This window comes from Tinamus guttatus, unplaced genomic scaffold, assembly GCF_059628265.1.
Source record: "Tinamus guttatus ecotype Peru unplaced genomic scaffold, ASM5962826v1 Tinamus_guttatus_pri_ptg000151l, whole genome shotgun sequence".
NCBI classification, from domain to species: domain Eukaryota; kingdom Metazoa; phylum Chordata; class Aves; order Tinamiformes; family Tinamidae; genus Tinamus; species Tinamus guttatus.
In genome coordinates, this window is record NW_028288685.1 from 371,477 (window position 1) to 391,322 (window position 19,846).

Consider the following 19,846-nt stretch of genomic DNA (forward strand, 5'->3'; position numbering starts at 1 on the left):
AACTGCGTGTTCCGTACTTCTCCTATTCTCCTGCTGCACATTTATTCAGTGGTATCCTCGGGATCTGAGGGATCATGCTATCTTGATCTGAGTGACCACAAACCATGCCAGCCTGCAGATCATTATCTAAGAAGTCCATCCCCAAGCTAGTTTCTCATGGGAACAAAGCAAACTACGACGTGCTTTTCTGCAGCTAATGTGATAAATGCAATAACTGTTAATAATTCAAAATATAAAAAAAAACCCTGCTGAGTTGCAATTCCCAGTGTTTCAGTCCAACAATCAGTCCCTGAAGGGAGAGACCACTCCTAGAAGAATGTGTCTACTATTGGACTGAAATTGAGAAATGTAGGATTTTGGTGTTATCTTTGTCCTCTATTTAGATGTGTGTCTGTGATTTAGATGTGTGTCTGTGAAGTGTTCTGTTATTTCCAGGCTATACTGCTAATGCAACAGTCATCTTACAAGTGTGTAAAGTTGCATACCTGTTATTCGGGGGAACTCGCAGGCAGTCAGTCTGCGTTTGACAGCCAAGCAATCGCTGTGAATTGAAAGGCTGAGAGTGAAATAGCTTTTGGAAGGGAGTTCTGGCAGAGTAGTGCAAGTAATAAGAAGAACTTGTTTCTCTGTTTTAGTGAAAGAGTGAGCTGTTACAGTTTTTCCTGCAGTCCCTGCATTTTCTTCTATCTCATCCAGCCTGTCTTTGCGTCTCAGATCATGTCTTGTTGCAGTGGGCGAATGGCTATGTGGCACTCTAATGCTTGGAAGATGTGAGAATATTTAGTTCTACACATTTAAATTTGGGTCCCTACCAGCTATGCTAACTATATGTCCAAGTTAATTCACATCACTGTTTGTGTATCTGTTGGAATTCTGTTGGAGCATAATCCAAAGTCTTGTTCCCACACTGATCAAATGTTTAATTTGTGTACAGCCTCAGTGTAGTTTTTCCAGAACCATTTACCTGAAAATGAATTATATAAACAGAAGCTTTAGTCATACTGAAGGTGATGAAGGAGATCCACCCATGTTCTGTGCAGATGTTGAAGATTTGAAAAAGAAATTAACAAAAAAAGATATGCATGACTAGGGCCAAAATTGATCTAATCTTCTGGAAAAAATATCCAAAAACTGTTGCTCAATTTTTAAATCAATGGGCGTTTTGCCTGTGTTAAAATTTTACCTAACTAAAATAAGCTAATTGTAAAAGTAACTAGTTTGCAGAGGAACATGGTCAAATATAAAAGAAAAGAAGGCCAGAGGTCATTAAAATTAGTTGGAAAGCAAACTAAAAGAAATGCAGTGCAAACCAAGATGAAATTACTTGTATCCCATTCTTAAATCTCTGAACTAATAACCTCTGACTCTGGGCTGACTGTGTTTTAAGAGCCTTCCAAACTGACTCATTTTCTTCGTCAGTTGTATGGGCTTTCTTTCCCCTTTCCCTGACTTCTTTAGACTGCTGCAGGAAGTCTGATCTAGATCCTCATCAGTAATTGCATTCAGCTGCTAGTATCAGAACATCTGTAGAAGAAGAAGGTGCTGTTACAGTTTCAGAGAAACCACTAGGTTTATATTGTAGCTAAAGTGAGGCAATGATTGATGTGTAGATAATTCTTTCCTCTAACGACATACATTATCTCACAGTTAGAAAATAGATAACTTTGGCTTGTTTTTTTTTTTTTTAACATCAGCAGTAAAGCCTTAAATCTGGCTTTTGGCATGTGATTTGCTGTCATGAAAGGCAGAAGGAAGGAAGAAAACAGTTCAATTAAACAGAAGCAAGAGCTTCTGAATACAGTGTGCTCTTGGTGCGGACTGCTGGTCCTGATCTGACACCTCCATGTCATTCGTGGTAGCAAGGCATCTCTGACTGTGCAGATCCAGTTAACAGGCAATGATAGCTACTGGGTCCTGAGGTCAAAATGGGCCTGCCAGGAGCTGTACCTTTGAGAAGCTGGCACACGAGGATTTCAGATCCAGAGCAGTATTAATTGAGTCTCACTCTTCTCTATAGATTCATAGAATCATTATGGTTGGAAAAGACCTTCGAGATCATCCAATCCACCTGTAAACCCTTTGACACCATGCCTGCTAAACAACTTCTCTAAGCACCCCATCTACACATTTCCTGTACCCTGCCAGGGATGGTGACCACTTCCCTGGGCAGCCTGTTCCAACGCTTCACCACTCTTTCTATATTGAAATTTTTCCCAGTATCTAATCTGAACCTCTCCTGGTGCAACTTGGGACTGTTTCTCCTTGTTCTGTTGGTAGTTATTTTGGAGAAAAGACTGACCCTTCCTCGTTTCAATCTCCTTTCAGGTAGTTGTGTATGCCATGTGGGACATGTGTGTATTTGCATTATGATTTATATTCAGGTAGGCAAACTAGTACATTGATTGTTCCTCAACTTGGACAAGGTCATGAATGAGGAATGTGCTTGCATAGGAAAAGCTTACTTTGTTGTTGCCTGGTCTCCAAATGGTTTTTCATTGAACTTATGTATGTGTTTTTTTTTTTTTTCTCAACAAAATTTGAACATTATTTAGCTTGCTATAGACTCTCCCAGTTTTGTCAGCCCAGACTTTGTAGAAGGAAGTTCTTAGTTAGCTGAGTATCTCTGCGGAGGAAGGTTTTAGAAACTTGCACTTTAGGTGGCCCCATGTCTGTGTGATTTATTTACAGTAAAGTGTTTGAAGCTCTGATATAGAGAATTGGCAACTGTTGTGCTAGGATGCTAGCTAGCATTTTCTAGGATGGTCCTGCACAGTTGTTTTATGTTATGATGGATACAGTTGGATGCAAGTAGCATGGGAAAACAAACCTTGGCAGTCAAAGTAAATGCTTTCTTTTTAGCAACATACTAAGGGGAACACAACTAGCCAGGATCATTCCTGGGTGTGGTGAAACCTAGAGCTTGAATCCTGCACGTCAGGAGCAGTGCTGACTTGGAAAAGGACTTTGCCTTCTCTACCCTTTGAATCTTCCAAGCATTCTTGGCATTGTGAGCATATCTGACATCTGTCTTCCTTGGAGCTTCCCCTATAATTCTAGTTGCTGTCTTTTTGAAGCTCTCATTGAAGTATAAATTTTCATCTTTTATACTTTCTCTCTGCCTCCTTCTTATTCAGCTCTTCAAATACAAAAGCTTACAGCGATTTTGCATTAAAAATTCCTTCTAAACACTCCTAGAGGGCTTGGTAGCAGTGGCAAACACAGGCTAGTACTAATTACCCCCATGAACCTATTATTTTCCCTCTGTGATTCATGCTTTTCATTTCAAAAGCAAAGCTGCTGATAAATAAGTTAGGTGCTGGCAAGTAAAACAATGGCAAAGAATATCATATTTGAACAATTGTGTTGCCATCATGCTGATAGCTGACAAAACCATTTTTTATTGCAAGAAGAATAATGTTTACCATCTATTATTTTAAAAATTGAAAGAACCCTACTGCCTGTGAAATCTCACCAGTTTCCTCAATGTTGGGCCATGATGAAATTATGTACATTCATCTGCTGTTTGGAATCAGCCATTCTGTCTACAAAGTAAATGTGAAGTTCATGCTCAGACATTGGTTTTCCCTGAATGAGCCTGGGTTAGAATGTCTTTAAGACACGCTACATTTCAGGTGAATCTCTATTATCATCACATCAAATATGCTTGCTTAGTTTTATATTGTACGGATGAGAGTATGTCCTGCTGAATGTGAATAAAGTGGTCACTTTGAATTCACAGACCGGGATTATTTATCAGGCCAACAGCAAGAATAGAATTTCTTACCACATAATTGCTTTCATCCTAATATATTCAGGGGCTGAAATATGGTTATTTAGCAGTGGCTTCTCAATGACACTGTCAGGTCTTTCAGCACTTGTGTGCGCATCCCATCAGGTAATGCTTGAGGTAGTTCCATTTCAGCCCCATTTTGCTGATGAAGAACTCTCCCTTCTCCCTTCTCCCTTCCGCTCCCTTCTACCTGCCAAATCTCTTGCCTACTCCCTCCATGATTTCCTTCTTTGCTCATTACTCTCACCCTCATGGGATTCAGTTAGAAGTCTCCTTATAGAAGTCATTGCAGTGAAAGTGATAATTCAAGGTGGGAGACTAAATAAGCATATGACTTTGGACACTCATTCCTATTTCTTTTTCAATCTTTAGTGCAAAGTTATGGTATTGCATACCAATATTGGTCTGTTTTGGCCACATTACAAGATGTAGAAATGTAGCAAAAAGCATTTGTGAATATTAAATTTTTAATGGTGTATTCTAAATATGACTTCTGAATCTTAAGGTTGCATTAAGAACACTGCTACTTGTGAAAACCTACTCTGAAAACCTACAGACCATTTTGATTATAAATGTAAGACTATCACTTTGTTCTGCATCATGTTGTAGAATGAGCTACGCTACAAACTAAGCCATTTCACTTTTTCTTCTGATGCTGTTTTATGGATTTTGTAGGCTCAAACACTGAGAAATCTTTTTCTTTTTTAGGAAAAAAAAAAAGGAAAGAAGCTTTCAAGAGCTCTTTTTTTTTTTTTTTTTTTTTTTGAGCACCATTAGATGAGCTGAATGGGTAGGATAAAGGGATATTGGCCAGTCTTTTGAGAGTCTGTTGAATTAAACATGGGAGATCCAAAAATCTCAGATTTAATGAACCAAAACAATGTTTTTAGTTATTTATAGCACAACACATGCTGTAATTCCGGTCTACAGAAGTCTTAACTCGGGGAAACTGTTCCTGAGAAATGGAAAGAAGAGAAAATTATTGCAGTTTGTTCTTCTTCAAAGATAACTTTCTTTCTTGTTAAAACTATGGAGACTCTCAGTCTGACAGTGTGATAATAATGACTGTATCATGTCAAAATAGGGTCTCTCGATGCTTGTTCTCAGTCTCTCCAAGGCTAGTGAGGAATCAAACCTTCCTGTTCTTCCAATTACTTAGACTTTTGCAAGTTTTTGTAAAAGGTTTAGCTCATATGAGAAACAAAAAGGATCTTCTGAGCCTGTTACTGAGTAGAGGGAAAAAAAAAATTCTTCATCACTAATAGCTGAAAGCTCATCACTTCTTACTATCAGATTCCAGCTGTGTTTCTTAGATTTTTTAATTTTTTGCCCCCAAACGTTTTTGACATATGTAACATTTTTAGTCACTGTTTAGAGGGGAGGAAAAACAAAGAAGGTGAATTCTGATACTAAAAGGTCACAACTGTAAATATTGGTAATTCCTTCTGAAGATGCTGAGAGAGTTTTCAACACTGGTGAAGTCAGCCGAAGTCACCACTTGTATTTCTATTATTACCCAGGCTGGTGCAAAGTAAATTAATGTTTGCCACAGTAGACGCATTGGACTAGTTGCTGGTAGCTTGCACCTGCAGGGTTGAATCAGTATGCTGGTGCTTTCTTTAGCAAACCAATTAACAAATAGTTCAGAGGGGAACAATATAGTAATCCTAATGAGCAAAATTGTTTGCAAAGAAAATGTAAAGCATCTAGAACTGATGTTGGAAAGCACTTCCAAATGAAATTTCCCCTGTGTCAGATGTGTGCGGAAAATCTCGCTGTCAAGAACTGAATGTCCAAAAGGAGACAGAGGAGTCCTAAAACTTTATTTGAATAAAGGGAGAGTTCACCGGGCATATCCCTGTGGGGTCTCAAATTGCTGGGGGATGCAGCCCCCCTTTTATCCTAATTTCCCGACCGAGGGACGCCCTCTCCTTTTCCCCATTGGCCAAGGTACTCAGAAGTTACAGCCTTCCCGGCCTGCCTACACCGAACTCCGGCCTCCCGCCATCTGTTCTGAGCTCACCAACTCCTTTGTCCCCCTTGTTGAAGAATGTGGGGGAATTGCCCTATTTCCCTCCTTTGTAAAGGCCCCCATCTCCTTGCAGATGGCTCTCTTTGTCCTTCTCGGCTCATGGCTCCACTCAGTCTCCCCTCCCTTTGTCCTGCTCTTCAGCCAAACTGTGGAGAAACCCCCTTATTGATGAATACAGAAACTTGAGCATTCTGCTCAGATAGTATGCCCTTTCAGCAGTTTGCAGGGCCTGTTTGAATTTTATTATAGCAAGATCAGTAACAGAAAACAATCTTTATGGAGCTTATTATGAAAGATCACATTTAAGTATAAGCAATACGTAACATGTTTGTCTAAATTTTGGAGTGGTAAAGTAATACGGCAAAATTGATAGACTGGTATCAATTAGGCGATGCAGCTATCAAGTATAGTTTATTTTTAGAAGCAGTGAAAATGAAAAAGAAAATAAATCTTTGTTATGAAAATGAATACTCGATACAAACTTCTGTGGTTCTTCCATTTTGCTTTGCAAGACAGTTTCTACCTTCTTGTTTTCTAAATGAATCAACTGTGAATATATAATAATCAAGATTAACTCAACAGTGGAAAAAAATGTATTTTCTTGCTTCAAGCTACATGTGCTAGTCGTGGTTAACTGCTGACAGCACAAAGAAGTATGAATTAATACTACCCATTTGTTCTGTGTTCATGGCCTTGTTTCAGTTACAGAAGTTGATTATATAGTGATACTTTAAAGAAATATTTTACATTGCTAATTGACAAGGTTCTGGCATTGCTGTTTTCTCTTGCAAAACAATATATAATTCAGTGTTAGAAAGTACTTCTCAGACAAGAAATGCAGTGTTCTTCATTCTTAAAGACATTAGTCACCTTTTTCAGCGTATTCTATAGTTCGAAAAATGAAGATGCTGGATTCACTGATGAACTTGATGACAATGTAAGAAATGTCTGAAATACTTAAGAAAAATGATACCTAAGGGTACAGCATCTTCATAAAATTAAGGATTTTTTTCCATAATTGAAGCAGAAAGTGTAAAGAAGAATAGAAAGGACAAAGAGAGTGTACTTTTGAATTATATTCTTGGGGAGTACATATACCTGATACATATCTATATGGTCGTGTAGTGTACAGGTGTTAGGTATTAATGTTACTTATAACGAAATACGTACAAAAATAGGTGTATCTATTTTCATCTACAAGTAAGCATTACTAAAGGTGGAGGGGTGGAGGAGACTTTTGGTCCTGCCATCTGCTTCAGTCTGTCTCTGTGAGATGTTAGCACAGGGTAGAGAAGCCAGTCAGTGCAACATGAAGCTACTTAGGAACTTTTCTTTACTGCTATGAGTAACTGTTTTTCTTGCACTTGAAATAAATTGGGATGGAGGAGAAATATGGATAACATCAAAATGATATTAGTGTTCTGTAAATATTTGCTAGCAGGTTTGTGTGCAGTACCCTTGAAAAAACAGCAAAAATATCCTCCTCTGATGTAAAGAGTTTACAATTGTACCTTCAACACTCATGTTCAAATATAACATTGTACTTATATGATACTTTCTCATCAGATTTTTATGCCGCTCATTGAATTCTCTTAATGTTATTGCTACTCTGGTTCTATGGATAATTTTTCATGAATTGTGCTCTTGTTTATGAACAGCCAAGGGACAGGTTGGAATTTTTTAGAATATGTTTGTTAATTAAAACTTTGGAAATCATCTGCACACTAACAGTCTAGTATATCATACAATTTGAAGTTTAAGATCTATAATTAGTCCCCTGATTACTCAATCTCATTATTTCATTTGTGATTGCATTAGAAAACAACTACTGCTCCCTTCCCCAAACAAGTGGATTTTGTAATTTCAAGAATTTTATCTGTGTATGTGAAACTAGTTTTTCCTTGAATAGTCAGACAAAATCCCCTATTTTTGGAATAATCACAAAAAAAAAAAAAGTGTGTGGAAATTATGGTGATAATTTTTACATGGAAGTAGATGAATTATTTTAATATTTTAGTTGATTTTTTTTACTCTATGCATAAACACTAGTGGATATTTCCCTAAGTATAAACCTTTTTGACATGTGATTTGTAATTCATTGTTGGATATCATCATATGTGTCTCTTCCTTGTTTCCTCTTTAAAACATGATGCTGTGAAGTTATGAAGGGTTGTGCTACTTCAGGCTGAATAGAGTCTTTTCATTCCACCAGATAACTCTTTAATATCCTTTTAAAAATAGGATCTGAAGCAGTTGTTTTTAGATGAAAGCTGAAGGTGTTGCATGTCAGCCTCGTAGGCATGCATATGGAGGTATAAAATACACCGTTATCTTGAAGATCTCTTTAGCTTAAGAGGCAAAATGGGTGTAGATGCACCTCTTCAGCCTATGCAGAGATGTGACTACCCGGGAAGTTTTTGAAGTAGGCAGAAGCTTGAGAGTCTTCCCACACAGCTGTTTTCATTTACTTAGTTCTCTTTGAAGAGAGAACTGCATCTCTTATTTTTTGTTTAACAAGGAATGATGCTCCTGCTACCATCTCAATAGCTGCTTTGCTTGGGGACCTATTTATTTTTTCAGAGACATTACTCATCAGCTGAAGCACTCTTTTATTCCTATAGATAGTGAGAGAAGGCCATTGACTAGTATATCATCTAATCAAATAGTTTTTTTTTTTTCTAGCAGCAGTCTCTCACTTCTTTAAAGGCAGATGAGCTTTTCTTAACACAGGCTTTTTGGTTACAGTTAGATGGTCTTGTGAGGCAGATATGTATTACCTGCTCTCCATCAAAAATATTCAGTGGCTGGAGACTGTTATGTGAAAGAACAGGCTTTCAGAAAGATTTGAATTAGTCAAGCAAACAGGTTTGCTCTTGCTCATGTGAGCTACTGCTTCTGGAGTTGGGAAAGGACCCCGTTTCTGAAGAACAGGCATCTCACAATGGACACATCTACATAAAAGCTTCACCTCAGGGTGGCTAATTTAATGTTGCGTTGGTATAAGTGGATTGTACTGGATTGTACTGCATTGATTTACTGACTTAAATATAAACTTGTCTACAGTAAAGAAGATCTTTCTGATTCTCATATTGCATAGCTCTAATGACTAGTAAAATTGCTGTGTTAGAGTTACTTAAGTTGTTTTTAGGGATTGGTTTCTGAGAAATGATGCCTTGCTGCCTGGCTAGATTAATACATTTTTTTCCCATGACACTTCATTCATGGTGCTCAAGGTAGGAGCTATTTGACAACAAGAGCTAGGCTGTTCAAATTGAGGCTTCTTACTGCCCTCCTCACTAGCATACCACTTTTATCTGGGTTTGAAAGTGATTATTTAAATAGTAATAAAATATTGCTAAGAAATTACATTTAAGGTGTGTGGTTGAGCTGTAATGTCATTTTTCTTCTGTCTGAATCTGAGGCTTGTGATTTTTGAGAAATGTGGCTGTAGGAGGAACTGTGGTCCTGTGGAAACATTTTATTTCGTTAGACCTAAATTTTTAGCAGTTTGTTGCTATAATTCAGCATTGACTGATCCCACAGTGTTTTGCCAGTAAAACAGGTAACATCCTTTTCATCTACATTTTAAATAGCTCGAGTAGGATTAATTCCTGAAGGAATAATTGCTAATTAATTGAGTCTTTGATGGTTTGACAGGACCCATCTTTCTCACACCAGTGAAAGACCACAGCATTTTGCCAAGAATAAGAAGACAGAGGAGTTCTGACTTGTACATGTCAACATGTACAAGTACCTGAGGGGAGAATGTAGGGAGGATGGGGCCAAACTCTTCTTGGTGGAGGCCAGCGACAGGACTAGGGGTAAGGGGTACAACTTGAAACACAGGAAGTTCCATCTCCATGTGAAGAAGAACTTCTTTCCTGTGAGGGTGCCAGAGCCCTGGAACAGGATGCCAAGAGAGATTGTGGAGGTCTTCGAACCCCACCTGGATGTAGTCCTGTGCCACGTGCTCTAGATGTCCCTGCTTGAGCAGAGGGGTTGGACTAGATGATCTCTAGAGCTCCCTTCTAACCTAAACCATTCTGTGATTCTATGATCATGGTGTTTTGGTATACATTTGTTTCCTTGTTGAGACTTGGCCACTCCAAAGGGTTGTGCTAGCAGCATAATATGTTTTTCCAGAAGCAGAGTTTGTTTCTGCATTATGGGGGAAAAAAAAAGCTGATTGCCCTTGAAGAGAGTGGAAAACAGCATGTCAGTAACACTTGCTACAGCAGTACTTTTTATAACCTTAGGCGTCCTGAACTTCTGAAAGATTAGTTTATTTAGAGCAAATAAATACTACTGACTCCTGTCTCACGTTCAAACAGGAACCTTTCCAATTCTACATATTTAAAGAAGATGGAGATTTCCTTTTGTGGGACAGAACTCATATACCTGCTCTGTTGTTAAATGGAGTTATTTCCTGGCTCTTTCTTTTCTGTACTTCGAGGTGATCATTTTAATGGGCGATTGTGAAAGGGAGAAACTGGAAGTGTGAAAATTAAGTTTAAAGTAGCTGCAAAGGTATTGTGAATTCTTCAATCTGATTTACCTCTTTGCCTTTATGAACTTATTTGTAGCATATCTCAAAAGTACAGTTTCAAGCTTTTGGAATATGCAAGCTCTGCATAACATAAATATATAGCTTTCCCAGAACTGTAAAAAGCTTAAAATTGGTAAGTCATTTGTTGAATGTAGAGAGGTTTTTGATCTGTAGATTAAAAATACAAACTTCATACATTTTCAGGGGAATTAATGAGATCAAAGCAAAATGTAATGACTCCCACATCTACTTTTTTGTCAGATTTCTGGTATGGTGGCATAGCTTGCCTGATGTGAATTGCCCCAGGAGCTTACTCTGCTAGTAACCCATATCAGCATGCTGAATTGCCCCAGGAGCTTACTCTGCTAGTAACCCATATCAGCATGCTGCTAAAGAATGTCCAAGATCTAACTCATTAATTTCCATTCAGGAAACCAAATCTCTCAGGGCATGAGAGTACTCAGGGCTGAGTGACATGAAGTGTGGTATACCCGGGAAATTAGGTGAGTTATCCAAATGATCAGCTTTCATGTTTGGGTTACCATTTGAGCTCTTTCCATTTGTAGCAGTCTTGTTTGTGTCCTGAGATCCCTGTTCAGGTATAAAATTGTGTTCTCTATGGGGAGTACTTTTCCTTTCTTACTTATATCGGCCAGGTGCAGAGGAAATAGCTGACAGAAGCTTGGGGATCTTTCCCTTCCCTTTTGGCAGGTGCTCTGCAGCTCCTTTTCCTAAATAATCCCCAAAGGCTGAAAAACAAGTTTTTCTGAAACACCACCTTCTCTCAATAAAATGCTACTTTCTGTCAACCTTGTGGTTTCTTAAGGGATTAAGCCACACATAATTGTGCTGTGTGGGAGTATACGTACATGTATGGATGTTAGTGTGCCGGTCCCTCCCAGTAGTATCCCAGTTCCCGGCTGCCACTTCACGAAAAGAATCAAACCTTGCATTTTATTAGATAGACGTGAGAAACCTTAATCCCCATTTAACAGGGCCCAGCATTCACAGTTTCAATGCTCACTGAGGGCTCTGATATGACTGAGAGCATAGATCTTGACATCTGTGAAGTTAAACCTGCCACTGTTTTTCAATTGTGTGACCTGAATTCCCAAGTAGTTTTGAGTATCTGAAATTCAGTTCTGGAGACAATAGTAATCATCCAAAGAAAAAGAAGGAAAGAGTTGCAGAAATACTTCATACGGAATTTGTGTATGCCTAGGCATTTATGTTATACTGGTTTTAGCGTAGCAGACTTCAGAGGCTTTTAGAATCTGTCTTTCAGTCGTTTTAGAAATCTGTCTCTAATTTAGATCCCATAATGGCTTGTGTCCTTCTAGACCCAGATCGCCTTCTTAAACTCTGCTTCTAATTTGAAGCACAGAATTTTAGACATACAAATTCCAAACAACCCATCAATGGGAGTCCAAGAAGAAGAAAGAGTGATAGGTACAATAAAAACTAAAAAGTTGTATTTTAATGAATCCTGTTTCTCTTCCACATACTGCTCAGTCACCCTGTCTTTTCCTCAAGATTTGGGAATTGAGATGCATTTATTTATTTATTTGCTTACAACATTGAAGCCCATTTTAAAAACTATTCTATTTTCTTTCCGTATTCCATGAATAATAAATGACTTCTCACTTCCCCCTTGCCGTTTTGTTTTCCATCAAATGCAAGTGTAACTACAACATTTGGTGGTGTAGAACTAGCACGGAGAACAGGCAACAGAATTCCTAAAATAGAAACAAATCCAGCCCTGGTTGCAGTGCTATATGTTAGGCTCATTAAACACATAGCAGATTTGCTGCTGCAAAACTGTGGGTTTTGCAGCACTTGCTAACAAACAATTCTGCCGCTTTAGGGGTTTATGCAGAAGGAACTACCCTTTCTATCATCAAAGCTGTAATCCAAGTAAACTACAATGACTGAAAATGGTTTAAAATTACTAATTACTAATTAATAACTAGTAGTTTAAAATCAGCGTGTCACAGGTGATCCTGTTGTTACAATAAGAAATGTACTATTTTAACCCAGAAATGTCGTCTCCAATGTATATGTATTTGAAAATTAACAGCTTAATATCTATTGCGTCAAAATGATGACAGATTTGCCTCAACTGGAAAATTTCCCACAGATGCTGTTCTTCTCAGTGATCCCTCCCATTAATATTTTCAAAAATTAAGAAGCATTTTCCAACAAAATCTGATGGAAAAAGGTTTAGCTTTCCATGGCTAATGAAGCTAAATTATGTGAATACAAATGTATGTACATACACAAAAACTTCTTGACAACAGCATTTGTTTCATAATGAAGGAGAAATACATTTTTTTCTCTGTTCCCTCTAAATATTGAGCACACTAAAATAGCACGTGCACATGTTTTCCACTGAAAGCTGGTTCTAGAAGGGTTTCTTTGGAGTAGTTCAGATGGCTTGACTTTAGATGGCCTTTCTTCCCAGAGAGTTCATGAAGAGCAATGTATTCTGACCTAATTCATTGTTTATAAAACAGTATAGTATGTAGTGCTGTAGTCAAACTAATTTAAAGCTGTAGCTCTTGGGCTAGATCAGGGTGAAGAGGGTGACTGTGTAATATTGTAACTGTGTAATCATCTCTAAAGAGTAAAACAAACTGTATGTGGACGATGCAGTACATGAATGAACCACTTCAATTCAGATGCTTGCCAGAATTTTACCGATGCCAGTTCCACATGCCACTTTGGCCATCCTGCGTTTTCCTTTGTCCTCCCTGGCATATCGTCTTGATCTCTGCTTCTCTTCCTGCCACTGAAGTGGGATCTCATGAGGTGGCTGACAGCATCTGAGATCCAATTTAGCTTTTTCAGTACCTTAAATACAGCTTTCTCCATACCTCACTATTGATGGTGAAGGCTGCTTAGATGGCGATGTCATACACATAAGAAGCGGGATATGTATACTTAAGTCTTTGCCGAATTAGAGTTTGCCTGCTCCTACTGTTTTGATATTACTCTAATGCAATAAGTTTATAATAAGTTTATATAGGGCTGCTATAGCTATGGCATAGTATCGGCTGCAAGGAATACTCCTCAGAACTGGTGTTCCCTAAGGAATGCGTTTTGTTTAACGCTGAGTAAATATTAGCTCAGAAGTGCTACTAAAAGCTTGGTAAAAGTCCTGTGCTACTAAATTTTTGATCCTTATATCATAGAACTAGATGTCAGGCTACATTTCCTTCCTTGATCTGCGTTACCTTAATATAGTAAATTCTATTGCTCTTGGGAGATATATATCATCTAAACTGTTCCTGAAATCTAGAGTTGTTCTTTATATTTACATATTCTTGTTTTATCTTTAAGAAGTTAAAAAGAGTTTACTAATAATTGTGTATTTTGGGTTTCCAGTTAGGGTTATTCAACCATTTTTCATTGCCAGAAGGCTGTTGATGTGAAGCCAAGGGTGGAGTTCTGTAATTATTTCAAAGGACAGCAGAATGTATTTATTGTTTTCAATACAAATGAGTAATCTGTCACAATGCCCATTATGCAGTGGCGTGAGAGTAAACTATACTTTATAATATTGTCATTAACCCAGCAAGGGATTGTTTGCCATTATTTTTTTCTGCAAGGATTTCCTTCCTTGCATTTCATAGTGTATTGTTTGCTTTGACTTAATCCTACACCGGAGTTACAGTACGGCAAATCGGGTCTGACTAGGGCGGTACAAGTGCGTCCATGAGAATGCTCCTCTTGGCAAAAGATGATGTGGGACTAGAGGAATGGTGAGATGTAGCCACAAATTTGTTTAAAGACATGTTGCATGAAAGAACCTAGAAGAATTCTGTCATATTTGTAGGCTCATAGTTGATCACAAAACTGAAGCTTCACTTTTAAAATGATGGTGAAGCATCAAGAGATAATCACCTTAAGGTTTGGTTCACTATCTGAAGCTTAGCCAGACTGGGACACCCTTAAATTCTATAAATTAGGCTGGATATGATTACAAGAGTAATCTTTTTTTTTTTTTTTTTTTTTTGCCGGGGGGGAGGTTATTTGGTACTCCCTGCTTCTACTTCAGCTGGAAATGCTGTAAGAAGAGCTTCTCTTATGGTATGAGATTTAAAACTATTATTATTTTAGTATTTCTCATTCCATATCTGGTGGAAGCTCAAAGAACCAAAAACATGAAAAAGTAGCATTAAAGGGTCTTTATCTGAATATTATTTTTGAGGCCGATTGCCTTTTTTCTTTCTCTTTAATATATAAAAATTCATTTAGAAATGTCTACGAATGGCAATTTGGCTTAAGATGTATAAGTGCTCTTCTTCTGAGAACTTCAACCTTTTTCTTGAAAGCAAGCTGGATAAAATTAGCTTTCCATCTTTGGGAGTCTGGTTACTTAATTTCTTTATGCTATTCAGTGAAGAGTACATTACTGACTAGTAATGTACTATATCAGACACAATTCCGGGGAAGTAAACAGGGGCTGATCATTCATTTAAAAATGTAATTTAGTAGATGAGTACATATAAGAAAATTTCTTGGTCGAACATGTGTTTCGAGGATGGGTGTTTCTGTCGCATGAGAGTTGCTGTTATCTACAGGGCTGGCGGTTTTTGGATCAACTGGGAGGCTTCCTCCCTAGTAATCAGCAACTGAACCAGAAGTTTGAAGCCTAAAGGCAGCAGAACAAGTCAAGAGTTAGAACTGGTATCATATAGCAAAAGAGGAATTTTGTCCCTTCTGAGAAATACAGAGGTTCAAAATGCATTTATTTATTTAAATATTCCACATATCTTGTAGTATCCTGGAACAGCACCTCTAGATTTTTGACCAGTAGCAAAAGCGAGTGTCCCTAGAGTATCTATTGCTAGAACTGCATCAAGCCCCATTTATGCTGGGGAGAAATTTTCCCCATATTTTTGAATATTGAATAAATTGAAAATAATAAATATTAACTGATAATATATATAATTTGCTGTTTGATAGCAATAGCTTTATTTAATTACATTATATCACTAATCTTGAAACTGATAAATGTAAAGGCAGGTGGTGAAATTGTGAAAGTCCTTGTTTTTTTAATTCCTGACCTCTCTCATTCAGTCATAATAAAAAAATTCATGCCTCCTAGTACATGCCTGGTTGTATGTGAGAGGAAAGAGAGTCTCTGGCTTGTCTACCTGAGTGCTGGAGAGATAGCAAAATTACCTTACTGGGACTGCTGGTTAGGAAGACCAAAAAGAATTTGCCATGTTATCTCTTGTGAGAAGCTAGGGTTGGGATTCAGATCTCTGCTTAGACTGACCTATGCCTTAAGAGCTAGGTGATGGGTGCTCTGAGAAGAGTGAGATGAAGTACATCCAGCTGTTTCTCTGAACAGTGTTTCTCTGAACACTGTCCCGTCAAGATAGATGCCTATGCTAGCATATCTGGTCATTCCTACCCCCTGCCCATGTTCTTGGTCATATGTGCAGGTATAAATACATTTTTCCATAGGTAAAATAACTACTCACAGAATAAAAATTTCCTTTTTTTTTTTTTTTTTTTTACAAAAATGAACCATAAGGTTAACTGCTGTTAACTGGTTTAATGGAAGCATAAAGTACAGGAGAAAAGGTGTGCTCTCAAAATAACAGCATGCACTGAAGTACTGGATGTAGTCTTTTCAGACAAATGTGTTAGAGCCCGGAGAATGCTTCAAAGAGGAATCAGCTATTTTTAATCTTCCTTTGACAATGAATATAATCAATAAAATGCAGTATGACCAAACAGTTGGTTCCTCAGTGATTCTCCTGAGCATACTAGTGGAGAAGAGATTTTAATGAAAATTTCTAGTGCTCAGCCTATGCTTAGTTTTTGTCCTTCAGTATTGACCTACTAAATTGAGTTGAAACTCCTGGCTGCATTGATTTTTCAACCCACTGATCACAGAGCTTATGTGAGACTGGTCCCAGTATATATCCCTGTTGACTGACTATTGACCCTTATAGCTAGCCTGAAAGAGAGCTGAAAATTCAACTCAGTGCAGAGAAGAATTACCTTCCCACACCTCCTTCTAATCCCCAAGGCTGAAGCATTGGTGCTTGCACTCTTGTCCTCCAATTACTTGCTCTGGTTATAAGTACAGAATGCCATTTCTACTTCTTCCCTTTCACAAAACATATTTTTTTTTTATTTTATGCATTTTTGTTACCGTGCCACCAGTCAGAAGCCAGGACTTCACTGTGAGAGGTAATGTATTAACTAGAATGAAACCGGTTCCTTTCCCTACCTTTACAATTTGAGTTAGGAGAGTTAGGCATCACATAAAGAGAATCAAACACAGGGGCATTGAATTGGCATTATATAGCTGTTAAGTCCTGACTCCTCCTTAAAATGCAAACAAAAGCCTTGTAAAACAATGGATCAAGTATTAAATACCAATGTTGTAGGAATTATAATTCAGTAGATGCCTTGTGAAATGGATGTTACCCAGTACCAGGCAGTGGATTTTTTTTTCTTTTTTTATTTTAGGGGAGTGTTCTGTTGCAGTGCAAAAGCTCTAAATTACTAAATTACGTAAATATTTAAGTGAATGGAATATTGCTTGCAGACACATAGTTCCCAAATAGTTTGGATTATTCATTTTTTCTACATTCTCACATTTGCCTGAAAAAACAGTTCTAGTGCAGGTAACAGTTTCTTTTTTTTTTTCTGTTTTTTTTTTTTTAGAGAGTATTAAGTGAGTGTTATGAGGAATTCAAACTATTAAGATAACTTAAATATTTATGTTCTATCTTGGCTCCTAGGGAGTCAGTGTTTAAATACAACATAACTCCACTATTTTTATCTTGCATTTTGGAAGCATTTAACCTTTTGGTTTTTTTTCTATCTGTGCTGTACTTGAGACTCAGTATCAGGGGAAATTTGAGTTGTTCATACCATCTAACATTCTATCACAAAACTCTGTAGAATTCTTGAAAGAATAGTAAGCTTGCTGTAAGATTTATAAAAAAAAGATGGTGGGGGGAATTGGCATGAAGCCTTTTCTGGATAGGGTCCATTTATATGAAGCCACTGCAGACCACAAAGATTTTTTTTCTTGTGCTTGTTATTCTGTAGAAACAGATGGGACCTGAAGGCAGCATAGGGGGACATGGGATGCCAAGTGCCCATGGGTGACAGGTACCGCTAGCCAGAGCGTGGCACAGAGCAGGGCTGGAGCAGAGCATGACTCTTCCTGCCCTATGTCTGTGCTGGACGGAGCACTGACCCGTTTGGGCAATGCGGTGTGAGCTCCACCATCTCCTCCAGGCTTGCCTTTAGCTGTATTATTCTCCAGGTCCTTTGAGATTGTCTATCCTGTGTTCAGCTAAACATCTATTGATCCTAATTTAGCCCAGAGACAAAAAAGACGGATGCTACAGGATATCTTGGAAGAACAGTGCTATTAAAAAAACAAACCCATGATGTTTGTATTTTATTTTTAGCTTATTTCCTGTTGTTTCCCTGTGGTTGCTGGCTTTGTAACAAAAGTTTCCTTTCTAGTTGTTTTGCTTAAAATATACATATATTGTGTATATAGACATCTGTGTGGCAAAGCATCTTGATGTGGTCTTGCCAGATCATCCAGTGTCTTTGCCAATGAATAAAGTGCTGTTGGTGCAAATTCCCTGAGGATGAGAACACACTCTGAGAGGGTTACTCTGCAGGCTGTGTTCCCAACATAAGGGGGTGGTAGCATAGGCCATCTTTCCTCAGACAGGCCCTACACAGTGGATGTCAGTTCAGTCTTCACCCAGACACAGACTGTCTCTCCTCCACTACTTCACAGCAAAAGACAATCTGTCTGCATAAGTCCCTGGTGGTGCTTCACATAATCATGAGTCGTTCATCAGGTGTTACTCCACTTATGCATATTGAAAATGAGGTAGGACCTTCAGATATTAATGCAGAATGCCATCCCTTGAGGCATCAGTGGGTTTTCCTTTCCTTGTCTTTCTATTTTTTTCTCTTTGAAGTGAGGTTATTGAGTCACACAGAACTGAGAGAAAATGCTTAAGACACAAGAGACAATATTCAACTTCCTTATTTCTTCCCCTATTCATGTCCTGACCAGGCAGTCCTTGTCGTCTCAATTTCCGATCTCCTCCCTCATACTCAATCCCTTCCTGAATTTTCCTGCCTTATGATAAAACCACAAAACCCATCCGATTACTTATTTAGGCATATTGTTTCCTTTTCTTTCTGAGGGAGAGCCAATTCTCATAACATAAATACAAGTTATCCCTGTAAGGATAACCCGTAAGTTCCAGCACATGCTCTGTTGAACATATGTGTTACACATTTCATGAGTATTAAGAATAGGTTTAAGTAGGATTGTTTTCCCCCGGTTTTTCTATTGGACACTTGCTGGAGCTGGGAAAAAGACAAAAGTTGTCAAAAGCTGACTTTTTTTTTGGTGTTTATTTTCACATTGTATTATTATTGCTAAAGGATGTACCAGAACTAGAATTATTACACAGTACTACATGCTGTGGTTTAGGTCCAGCATCACATCATCATTTTGGCCACAACCTCCTGTCTGATGACAGATGAGGCATGAGTTATCTATATTTTGCTTAAACTGTACTGTTCTTGGCACATTTGACTATATTTTTGTGGTGTTGTAGCTGCCTCTCTGAAGAGATTTTAATTCTGCAGTATTTAAGTGGAATTAGAATGTTCTGGCCATAGAAATAGCACCCCAAGGCCAGATTTTGACTTCTGGCCTTCCAGGACACCTGTATTTCATCTGGAATATTTTGGTCTTATGCTTACACATGAGTCAGCTCTCCATCTGACTCTGCATTGGATTTGATATCCATAGCTTCAATTCAAGATCCTCTAACAGAGTATCTGGACAATAAACCGAATCTTAGAGATTTTTCTATCCTTTGGGCATAATGGTACCCATGGTACCCATTGAAGTCTGCTTTCATGTGTTTTGTCTAAACTCTTTTCATTGTCTTCCTTTCTTAGGTATTATGACAACTTTACCCAGTGCACAGAACGTGAAGCCAACAATGCAAGTTGCTTTTGGCCAAACCCCCTTGCAGAAGGCTTTATCACTGGAATCCATAAACAGTTCTTTTCAAACTGTACTTCCGAAAAGGTTCACTGGGAAGATCCACCAGATGAAATTCTCGTAACTCTGATATTAATCCCAGTCATGCTGACATGTGCCATGATAACGCTGGTAGTGTGGTGCAGTAAAAGAAGTGATATCCTGGTTTAAGTTCCTCCTCTGGGCATTTTTTTTCCCATTTCTTTCTTCTAAAAAAACACAGAGGGAAAAAAGAGGAACAACATAATCTGCAAATACAAAACCTGAGAGATGCTAAGAGAGACGATCTTGTGTTCAAACATCTACTGCTGAAAGTCATTGCTTCTGAGCTGGCTATCAGTGCTGCTGATAGAAAGCTTTCTACTAACATCAGGATTTATGATCATGAAGTTCATAAACAATACTGAGAAGCAG

The 19,846-nt window shown here is 38.1% G+C and overlaps 1 protein-coding gene across 1 annotated transcript in view; it reads left to right on the forward strand.

Annotated features, from left to right (window-relative positions):
• The window catches only part of RAMP3 (receptor activity modifying protein 3), a 51,951-nt gene extending 32,322 nt beyond the window's left edge, over positions 1-19,629 (forward strand). The window contains exon 4 of the mRNA XM_088522386.1: positions 19,348-19,629. Coding sequence (XP_088378512.1) covers positions 19,348-19,603 — 256 coding nt within the window. The 3' untranslated portion in view covers positions 19,604-19,629. The remainder of the gene's footprint in view (positions 1-19,347) is intronic.
• The last annotated feature ends 217 nt before the right edge of the window (positions 19,630-19,846 follow it).